Source organism: Mus caroli, chromosome 7 (genome assembly GCF_900094665.2).
Source record: "Mus caroli chromosome 7, CAROLI_EIJ_v1.1, whole genome shotgun sequence".
Taxonomy (NCBI): domain Eukaryota; kingdom Metazoa; phylum Chordata; class Mammalia; order Rodentia; family Muridae; genus Mus; species Mus caroli.
In genome coordinates, this window is record NC_034576.1 from 11,381,499 (window position 1) to 11,393,334 (window position 11,836).

Here is an 11,836-nt window from a genome sequence, read left to right on the forward strand (position 1 = left end):
AGGAAAAAGGAAAGGAAAGGAAAGGAAAAAGGAAAGGAAAGGAAAGGAAAGGAAAGGAAAGGAAAGGAAAGGAAAGGAAAGGAAAGGAAAGGAAAGAAAAGAAAAGAAAAGAAAAAAGAAGAAAAGAAAAGAAAAGAAAAGAAAAGAGAAAAACGAAAAAAGAAGGGGAAGAAAGAAGGGAGGGAAGGAAAGAGAGAAAGAGAGAGGAAGGAAGGAGGTAAGTAAGGGAGGATGGAAGGGAAGAAGAAAAAAGGAAGGAAGATGCTTATTCCTTGATGCCCTTCCCTTCACTCTCTAGCTGTTTTTCAGGTTCACAAGATTGAATCCTGGCCAGGTTCACTTAACAGGATAGACCCTCCAATTAAGTCACCAGTATTGAGGGACATTTCCTCAGTGGAGGAATGATAGAAAGTATCAGCATCTTAAAGTGTCCTCTTGTCTTCCTTCACCATGTATATTACTTTTCCGTTGCTGTAATACAATACCACAACCAAAATCAACCTAAGGAGGAAGAGTGTATTTTGAATTCAGACTTTAAAGGGAGAGTCTATAAGGTCAAGGGAATCATGACAGCGCAGGAAGCTGAGAAAGAGAGAGGAGAGTGGGGGTAGAGATTATCTTCAACTGCAAATGTAATATAGAGATTTTAGCCTTAGAATTTGTTAAAAATTAATTTTTTCAGTTTTAAAATTTTTTTATCATTTAAATGCATTTTATACATCAAACATAATAATAATATTGAGTATTTTGAGAATCAAATAATATATATAAAATTTGTTCAATTTTTATATTCATGTCCTTTCATACCCTAAAAATAACATTAATGAATATTTAATACAATCAGTAACTGTGGATCCTATATCTAACATTGAATACTAAATTATTTCAAAACATACAAAATATTCTTTGGGAGTTAGGCATACTACAAGAGCATAAAATATTAAAAATGAATCATTAAGAGATATATTCAAAAGCCCTTATATGATACCACCTAACAGTGAGAGAGTATTTAAAATACATTATATATCTGTGTACATTGTCTAACAGTTTACTTAAAAAAAGATTATCAGTGTTTCTAGGAGAGAAATTATTTTATCAATAAGTATAATTTAAAAGTTTCAAAATAGCAAAAACTCTTTGAAGTTGAACATTGAGAAAATGCTAATTTCAAGCACAGTGAGAAAATTAATATTTCCATGATTTTTTGTAGAATATGATTTTAATATTTTCAACTGCTAATATTCAACAAACAGAATGATTATTTTATGATATACTTCGTTATTATGTCTCCCTTTTCATTTCTGATTTTATTAACTTGGATACTGTATCTGAGCCCTCTGGTTAGTCTGGCTAAGGGATTATCTATCTTGATTTTTTTTCAAAGAACCAGATCCTGGTTTTATTGATTCTTTGTATGGTACTTTTTTTTTCTATTTGGTTTGATTATTTCCTGGTGTCTACTCCTCTTGGGTATATTTGCTTCTTTTTGTTCTAGAGCTTTAAGGTGTGCTGTCAAGAAGCTAGTGTAAGCTCTCTTCAGTTTCTTTTAGGAAGCACTTAAAGCTATGAGTTTTCCTCCTACCACTGCTTTCATTGTGTCCCCTAAGTTTCCGTATCATGTGTCTTCATTTTCATTAAATCTAAAAATCCTTTAATTTTTTTATTTCTTCCTTAACCAAGTTATCATTGAGTAGAGAGCATTGTTCAGTTTCCATGTAAATGTGTGCTTTCCATTGTTTTTGTTGATATTTAAGACCAGCCTTAGTCTGTGGTGATCTGATAGGGTGCGTGGGATTATTTCAATCTTCTTGTATCTCTTGAGGCATGTTTTGTGACCAATCATGGGGTCAGTTGTGGAAAAGGCACCATGAGTTGCTGGGAAAAAGGTATAGTCTTTTGCTTTAGGATGAAATGTTCTATAAATATATGTTAGATCCACTGGACCATAACTTCTGTTAGTTTCACTGTGTCTCTGTTTAGTTTCTGTTTCCATGATCTGCCCATTGGTGAGAGTGGGGTGTTGAAGTCTCCCACTATTATTGTGTGGGGTGTGATTTGTGCTTTGAGCCTTAGTGAGGTTTCTTGTATGAATGTGGGTACACTGCATTTGGAGCATAGATGTTCAGACTTGAGAGTTCTTCTTGGTAGATATTTCCTTTGACCAGTATGAAGTGTTCTTCCTTATCCTTTTTGATAACTTTTGGTTGAAAGTTGATTTTATTTGATATTAGAATGGCTTTTCCAGCTTGTTTCTTGGGATCATTTGCCTAGAAAATTGTTTTCCAAACTTTTACTCTGAGGTAGTGTCTGCCTTTGTCAATGAGGTGGGTTTCCTGTATGCAGCAAAATACTGGGTCCCATTTACATATCCACTCTGTTAGTCTATGTCCTTTTTGGGGAGTTGAGTCCATTGATGTTAAGAGATATTAAGGAAAAGTGAGTGTTGCTTCCTGTTATTTTTGTTGTTAGAAGTAGAATTATGTTTGTTTGACTATCTTTTTTGGAGTTTGTTGAAAGATACTTTCTTGCTTTTTCTAGGGTATAGTTTCCGTCCTTGTGTTGGTGTCATCCATCTGTTATCCTTTGTGGGGCTGGATTTGTGGGAAAATGTTGTGTAAATTTGTTTTTGTCATGGAATATCTTGGTTTCTTCATCTACGGTAATTGAGAGTTTTGCTGGGTATAGTAGCCTTGGCTGGCATTTGTGTTCTCTTAGGGTCTGTATGACTTCTTCCCAGGATGTTCTAGCTTTCATAGTCTCTGGTGAGAAGTCTGGTATAATTCTGATAGGTCTGCCTTTATATGATACTTGACCTTTTTCCCTTATTGCTTTTAATATTCTTTGTTTACTGCATTTGGAGTTTTGATTATTATGTGACAGGAGGAATTTCTTTTCTCCTCCAATCTATTTGGAGTTCTGTAGACTTCTTGTATGTTTATAAGCATCTCTTTCTATAGGTTAGGGAAGTTTTCTTCTATAACTTTGTTGAAGATATTTACTGGCCCTTTGAGTTGGGAATCTTCACTCTCTTCTATATATTTTATCCTTAGGTTTGGTCTTCTCATTGTGTCCTAGATTTCCTGGATGTTTTGGGGTTAGGAGTTTTTGCTTTTTCTTTGACTGTTGTGTCAATGTTTTCTATGGTAACTTCTGCCCCTGAGATTCTCTCTTCTATCTCTTGTATTCTGTTAATGATGCTTGCATCTATGACTCCTGATCTCTTTCCTAGGTTTTCTAACTCCAGGGTTGTCTCCGTTTGTGATTTCTTTATTCTTTTTATTTCCATTTTTAGATCTTAGATGGTATTGTTTATTTCCTTGACCTGTTAGATTGTGTTTTCCTGTAATTCTTTAAGGGATTTTTGTGTTTCCTTTTTAAGNGNNTCTAGCTGTTTACCTGTGTTCTCCTGTATTTCTTTAAGGGAGTTATTTATGTCCTTCTTAATGTCCTCTATCATTATCATGAGAAGTGATTTTAGATCCTAATCTTGCTTTTCTGGTGTGATGGTGTATCCAGAACTTACTATGTTAGGAGAATTGGGCTCTGATGATACCAAGTAAGCTTGGTTCCTGTTGCTTATGATCTTATGCTTGCCTCCTACCATCTGACTATCTCTGGTGCTACCTGTCCTCCCTATATCTGACTGGAGCCTGTTTTTCCTGTAATCCTGGTTGTTTCAAAACTCATCAAAGTTCATCTGTCTCTGTGATCCTGTGATTCTGGGATCCTAGGATCCCGAGGTCCTGGGTGTGTCAGAGTTCCTGGGAGTCAAGCTGCCCCTTGAACCCTAGTTCCTGGTGTGACCAAGCTTCTGGGATCCTGGGATCCTGGAATCCTGGGATCCTGTAGACCTAGGCCTATTAGAGTGCCTGGGAGTGGAGCTTTTTCTGGGTGTTGTGGAACTGGCTGCAGAGTTCACTGCCAAGGTCTGCTCAGGGCACCTCTGATCCTATGATTCTGAGCATGTTAGAGCACCTAGGAGTGGAGTTTCCTCCGGGTGTTGTGGGACTGGCTGCAGAGTTCACTCCCAAGGTCTGCTAAAAATTAATTTTTATTTTAAAATGTATACAATATATTTTGATCAACTTTTTCTGTGCAACCTTTCATAGTTTCTATGAGTTCACATGTATATCAACTCTAGTGTATCTGGAAGAAGCTTGTTTCCATGGAGTCATTCATCACTTCTAGCTCTTACAGTCTTTCTGCCTCCTCTTCTGCTTATTCATCAGTATCACCCAGCTACAACAACCATACAACTACTACTAACAGCAACCTACCTGCAAGATATATTGGTGCAATAATGGCACAAATGTTATGGAAGTAACCAACTAATTTTTTTTTAATTTGATTCAAGTCCAACCCCATGGCATGGAGCCCATAGCTGACACTGCTAACATGGCCAAGGACCTGAGACTCATTAGGTCATGATCTCTAGGGGGAAAAACCTACTATTATTCTGCTAAAAGAATAGTAATAAAATAACATACTGCTATATCCATAGATCAGAGATTACTCAACCCTCATCAGAGAAGCTTCTTTTAATAGATGAGAACTGACATAGAGACCCTCAACTAGACAATGTACAGAGAGGGGGAGACTTTGGAGCTCTCATCCCTAAGTCTCTAACCTTTTCAAAATTAGGGATATCATTTGTAAGAGTACTGCCAATTTAGTGTTTGGTTAATTTTTTGTAACAAACTTTTTTCTATGTTTTCACAGTAATTCTACATAGGCCTGGTCTTGTTCATGTAATTTCAGTTTCAAGTATAGCCTTTGTCATTGCCCTGCTATGTGGGCTCATGCTATCCTACGTGATATAGTAAGTATACAACAAATAACCTCACTCATTCTTTTTTTTTGGGGGGGAGGGTCTTGAAAAAGGATTTTTATTTTAAGATTGGAATATTATATATTTTTCATATATTTTCATATATGTTTTACACGTTTTTATATTTTTTCATATATATGTTTACATATATATATTTCATAAGAAAATTCTTAGAAAGAAGAAAACTAGTAGTATAAGGAATAGAAGTTTTGGTGGAATTGCTCATTGTTAGGTCACAGGTGAGGGAGCCTAGGCCACAGTAGAAGACTTAGGATTGCCAAAGCTAATGTCCTGATTTCTAACAGCAACTTCTTCATAGTAGGCAGTGATGCTTTAAGTCTTAGGATGGGATGTGCTATATAGCTCTATAAACAGATTTCACCTTCCTCCTATCCTTCCCCAGGAAAAACCTGAGTTTCATAACCCAGCAAGAGCTAAAGTGTGGTTCTATTGTTACCACTCCCTGCTTCCTCTTACTGACCTCTCACTCTAAGTCAATCTCATGTAACAGCTTTCTTTCCTTGAATATACTATATACATAAGTGTCTCTCTTCCTTAGTTTTTGCCCTTTTGTTTTGTTTTGTTTTTATTGGATATTTTATTTATTTACATTTCTATTGTTATCCCTTTCCCCAATTTCCTGCCCAGAAACACTCTATCCCATCCCCCCTCCTCCTGCTTCTATAAGGATATACCCCCATCCACCCACCCACTCCTACACCTCCCCACCCTTGCATTCCCTTACACTGGGGCATTGAGCCTTCACAGGACCAAGGGCCTCTTCTCCCATTGATGCCCGACAAGGCCATCCTCAGCTACATATATGGCTGGAGTCATGGATCCCTCCATGTGTACTCTTTTGTTGATAGTTTAGACCATGAGAGCTCTGGTTGGTTGATATTGTTGTTCTTCCTATGGGGTTGCAAACACTTCAGCTCCTGCAGTCCTTTCTCTAACTCTTCCATTGGGGACCATGTGATCAATTCAATGGTTGGCTACAAGTGCCTGCCTCTGTATATGTCAGGCTCTAGTAGAGCCTCACAGGAGACAGCTATATCAGGCTCTTGTCAGCATGTACTTCTTGGCATCCACAATAATGCCTGGGTTTTGTGAATGTACATGGGATGGATCCCCAGGTGGGGCAAACTCTGGATGGCTTTTGCTTCAGTCTCTGTTCCACACTATGTAATTGCTCCCATGAGTATTTTGTTACCCATTCTAAGAAGGACCAAAGGACCCATAATTTGGTCTTCCTTCTTCTTGAGCTTCATGTGGTCTGAACCTCACCCATTCTTAATAAGGCAGCAGGTACACAAGGAAATTATTTTGTGTCAAAAGATGATGATAATGGCGATGATGATGGTGACATTTTTGTAATTACTAAGTAATTATGGACATTATACATTTTCAGACCAGTGTTTGCCAAAATATGGATTGTTGGTCATACCAGAGAAGGAGGAAGAAGAGGGGGAGGAGAGAGGGAGGGGGGAGAACAAAGAAGGAAAAGAAGAGGAGGAGGAAGAAGAAAAGGAAACCAGACTAGATTAAAATTTAATGAAATGGAAATGCTAGAACCTTCCCAGTATTGGGGTTATAAGTTTGTACCAACACATCTGCTTTTTACATGGGTCCTTGGAATTTAACTCAGGGTCACAGACTTATGTGACAATTACTTTCCCTTCTGATTTTTAGAATTTAGATATTGAAGCTCTTATTTTTTAATTAATTATTTTATTTACATTCTAAATGTTACTCCCCAGGCCCCCCCTCAAAATGTCTTATTTTTAAAATATATCTAAAATGTTTTTATTTGTTTTTTGCGAATTTCACACAACATGCTTTGATCACATTGGGTGGAGCTTTCAAAAGATGGCATCATCATTTTGAAATTATTAAGCCAAAGTGGCATCATATTTGAACCACATTCTATAGCTCTGATTCAAAACTAGCCAAAGAAAGTACAAACTTCTTCTAAAGTTGATGGCAACCTGAGTATGGCAAGTGAAGACATTTATAAGACTCAACTAATGGGAAGGACTTTTATTTTTTTCTTTTTTGAGACAAGGTCTCACAGTTTTAGCCCATGCTAGCCTAGAACTTACTATTATTCTGTCTGTGCCTTGAGCTGGGAGTATATTTTTATACCAAGATGCTGAGTATAGAGTGTTTGATATTTGGCTTATTGTGGACTGTGGGAATTCATATCAATGCTTAAAAATATTGAATTAAAAGTTGTCTTTATTCCTGTGTATTTTTGAATCTTCTTAAAATTTGCTTCTTTGACCAGTGCCTCACTCTTCCTGAATCTACATCTTTACATTTAATGGAAAACAATTTTGCCATCTCACAGGATGTGTCTAGGACAGAGGTTCTCAACCTAAGGGTCTAAACTCTCTTAGGGTCCAAATGACACATTCACAGGGGCTTTATATCAGATATCCTGGATATTCAATGTTTACATTGTGATTCATAAAAATAGCAACATTGCAGTTATGAAGTAGAAATGAAAGTAATTTTATGATTGGGGGTCACCTCAACATGAGGAACTGTATTAAATGATCTTGGCATTAGGAAAGTTGAGGACCACTAGTCTAGGATGTTTGTTCTTCCTGCTTTTTCTCTATCACTGCTCTTTAGAATACAATTAAGCTAATCATCAAAGTGTTCTTTATTACCCAAGTCACATAGAACTAGGTACATAGTATGCTAGGAGAAAGTAAAATACTGTCATCTATTTCCACATCATATGGAATAATCTAGTTCACAGATCCACTTTTAGAACTGGACTGACAAAGGGGAGGCACAACCTCAAGTGCAAACCTTAAGGAGGTGTTTAAAAATTCACTAGTCAGGATGAACAATATTTTAATTTAGTGTTATAAAATATCAATAACCAAATAGCAATAGTTTACAAAATAATAGCGTCTTTCTGTGTTGCTGTGTGTGATCAGAGGCCAATGTCTACTTCTGGTATCATTCCTCAGGTGCCATCTACCTTGTTTTTTGAGGTGGGATCTCTCTCTGGGATTTAAAACTAGATTATATGGGTGGCAATGAGCTGCAGGAATCTGCCTGTCTCTGCCTTCCCAGGGTTGGGTTGCACGTATGTTCCATCACACCTGACTATATATGTGGATCCTGGGGATTGAACTCCTTAGGCTTGTGTGATAAGCTTTTTGCTGACAAACCTGTCTCTTCAGCCCCGTTAAGTACAGAGTCCATGCTAGGCAAAGCCAAGGTATTACTAAAAGGAGCAGTCTGGAACATCCTGTATTTATTTAGAACCTTGACATTTTGTTCATTGTAGGTTTCTTGGCATTGCTTTTTATTTTCTATTATATTGCAGGGATAATGGCTTTTTTTGTATCTTGAATTTTGTATTAGTCTATATATGTCATCCATACCCAGTACTGCTTTAATTATGAGGTTTGAAACTATATTTGTTGACATAAATCAGCTGGGCCAGATCAGAAATTTCAAGTTTCACATAAATGTGTATTTCTTTCTCTGTTCTCCACCTACCAGCATGTATAAGCAATTACTCTTGATTCAAAATATTTCATGACCTTGGCTAGAGTGATGAATTGGGGGGGGGGGGTTAAGAGCATTCCATGCTCTTGCAGAGAATTGGATTTCGTTTTCCAACATCCAGGTCAGGTAGCTCACAACTACTTGTAACTCCAGATCCAGGGAATCTAATGTTTTCCTCCCTGTTTTCTTCATAGGCCCCTCTCCCAGCCCCACCCATATAAATATAAATACTACTTAAAAGGCTGCAATGTTAAGACAGGATGGCTGACTGCAAAAAAAAAAAAAAAAAAACTGCCTTTACATTTATCTCTATCTTTCTCCAGTCGACTGGTAAAAGCTGAGGAAAAGCAGCAGCTTGCAATGTTGTATGAAAATGTCGAGATTCCACTTGTAGATGAGGAAGAGGTCTCTGAAGATGATGGTTATGATGAATCTTCTCAGTTGCATCCAGAGAATGAGGAGCTGGGAAAATTCATTAGCTCAGGTGCTTTTTCCTATTATATCAAGGCTGTCAATGGTGATTTGATCTTTTCCAAAGAATATTTAAGTGGGATCAAATATAATCTGAGTTAGGAAAAAAGGATGTTCATATAGAAATGAACCATTCTTACCAAACCCCAGGGGACAATGAGGAGCTGTCTTGTTGATTCCCAATGTGGGCAATTCCAAGAATCTAAGCCAGAGTTTGGGAAACAAATATTGTTTTGAATGAAACTTTACCTTGAACATAATTATTATTGTTGCATTATTCCTGCATTTCAAATATCTACAAGAAGACACTCTCATTTGCTTCAAGCTGGTATAGAAATGGGTTCCAGGTCTGTACAATAGAGATCATTTCTCCCAAATGGAAGGATGCTATGTGAGACACAAGCATATGAGAGATGACTATGTTCATTTGTGAACAGAGGATGCCATAAATTCTTCAGAAGCTTGATGTTATAAATTCTTCAGAAGCTTGGTTTTGTAAAAAAAAAAAAAAAAAAAAAAAAAACCACCTTTCAGGTTCTTTGATCATATGTTCTAGAAGAACACGTAATTTTCAGTGTCTGATCCAAACACAATGGCATCCTCTCCTTGGTTCCTTTTAAACAACCCTAGCCGGGCGGTGGTAGTGCACGCCTTTAATCCCAGCACTTGGGAGGCAGAGGGAGGCAGATATCAGAGTTCAAGGCCAGCCTGGTCTACAAAGTGAGTTCCAGGACAGCCAGGGCTACACAGAGAAACTCTGTCTTGAAAAACAAAAACAAAAACAAACGAACAAACAAAAAAACAACCCTAAATGTGCCCAACCTGAAAGACTCAGATGCTAAGAGCAGAAGTAATGATGCCTCCTGAGGTTGAGCCTTTATAACCTGTGAAATAATATTTTCCAATGCCTTTTTAATTACATTGAATTATTATTGGATAATTGAAAGGCTTGAATACAGAATATAATCATATTAAAATTCAAATTTTAGCTGAGGGTGATGTCTCACACCTCAACTCACAGCACTTGGGTAGCAGTAACAGGCAGATGGAGAATTCAGGGCCAGCCTGGAATGTGTAGTATGATCTTGTTCCAAAAATCAAACAAACAAACAGAAAAAATACATATTATTAAAAAATCACCATCCTTATAAGTAACATTTAGTATTTTTTTTGAAATGCCTTTATTTTTTTTCTGATTTCCCCAAACCCCTTTGTCTCCATTTCTAACCCTCATTTACTCCGATCTTAGTAATATAATTTCTATATTTTAGTTATTAAAACAAAAAGAATGGAAAACTTAAGAAAATGAAGGAAGAGCAAAATTCATTGAAGATCATCAGAGAACTTCAGTTATACCAAAAAAGTGGAGTCACGAAAAAATGGAGAAAGATGAAAACTCAGGAAAGCTGTGAAAACAAAAGAAAGGTGTACCATGTGCTAGACAATGTAGAGACCAAACGAAGAGATAACAGACAACTGAGAACACAAACAGGACTTCTAGAGAACTTGTCCAAGAATGTTCTACATGAAGAAACGTGAGAAGCATATAGCAGAAAATAAATTCATATGATTCCAAAACTCTTGCTTCTTAGCTATGATAGCCCATGAATGATTATAACATAAGTGGGATATAGAAAACAGCCCAAGTTCATTAGCAACAAAAGACAGATTGTTAGGATTTTGTTCTCTTGCTCCAGACCAGAAAGATTGCTTAGTCCTTTGGGGAGGGGTGGTCTTCCTGACTGTGATAGCAAAATATTTTCATTAAGCAGAACTTTCTAAGTGATTTTTCTATCAGATCTCGTCATTTTATCTACATTTTTATACATGAAGACACTGAGAATATCATAATAAACATAGGACCAGATTAAGAGGTGGCCATTTCTGTTGGTTCTCAGTTTGGATGAGGAAACTTGACCTACAGCGGAGAAGCTATATAACCTGTTCACACATACATTAAGCTGTGTGTAGCCAATAGCTGTGGTAAGATGGAAGAGATAAGCTGTTTAGACTTTTGATCTCTCAACACAATGTCATCATGGACAAAGTTCATGTTGAAGAATCAAGTAACAAAATGTCACGTAAAAAAAATCTTAGTGTTTGAGAGCATTGACAGTTTTGTGTTGGTTCCCATTCATTGCCATCCTCAGTACAATTGCTTTGGAAGACAGTCTGGTCATTCCTAGAAATATGAGCATGAAATTAATAGATGACCTATCTACACCTAGATATCTACACCTAGATATACATGTTTGTGCCAAAACTTGCACATGCTTATAACAGTGTAATATGACCAGGCATGAGGGACAATGCCTGTAGTCCTGACACTTGGGAAGTAGTCACAATAAACTATGAGTGTGAGGTCAGCTTGTGCTATACAATGAACTGTTGTCTCATTAACTGATAGAGAGATGAACAAACTGTGACTTATCTGTACAATGCAATATATCTCAGCAATTTAATGGATGAAGTACTGATGTATATTCCATATATATGTGGTCATAATGAAACCATTCTACTGCATGTAAGAAACCAGACACCTACCTGTGATTTGTTTACATGAAACACCCATAAAAGGCAAAGCCTATAGAAATAAGTGGATTAGGGGCTCTAGGGACCTGCAGATGAGGGATAGAGAGGCTGACCAGGTGTAATTTTCAGGCAATCAGTATGGAAAGTTGAAGTTCCAGAAGAACAACCATGGTTTCTCACATGTCCCCAGTTCAGTAGACAGTCTCTTTACTGTACTATAAAAAAACATAGTCATTGAAGGGCAGGTATTTTGGTATCAAATTGTCTTGGATCCTGACTATGTCCATAAAGCACAATATCTAGCTGACAGCTGTTCCAATAGAACAAGCTGTGTACTCTATTCTTCCTGTGTTGTATTTACTTTTTTTTTATTATGTATTTTCCTCAATTACATTTCCAATGCTATCCCAAAAGTCCCCCATACCCTCCCCCCCACTTCCCTACCCACCCATTCCCATTTTGTTGGCCTTGGCG

The 11,836-nt window shown here is 37.1% G+C and overlaps 1 protein-coding gene across 1 annotated transcript in view; it reads left to right on the forward strand.

Moving 5' to 3' along the window:
- The window catches only part of C7H19orf18 (chromosome 7 C19orf18 homolog), a 24,777-nt gene extending 14,369 nt beyond the window's left edge, over positions 1–10,408 (forward strand). The window contains exons 4-6 of the mRNA XM_021165993.1: positions 4,720–4,819; positions 8,683–8,843; positions 10,102–10,408. Of these exons, the coding sequence (XP_021021652.1) occupies positions 4,720–4,819; positions 8,683–8,843; positions 10,102–10,139 (299 nt within the window). The 3' untranslated portion in view covers positions 10,140–10,408. The remainder of the gene's footprint in view (positions 1–4,719; positions 4,820–8,682; positions 8,844–10,101) is intronic.
- The last annotated feature ends 1,428 nt before the right edge of the window (positions 10,409–11,836 follow it).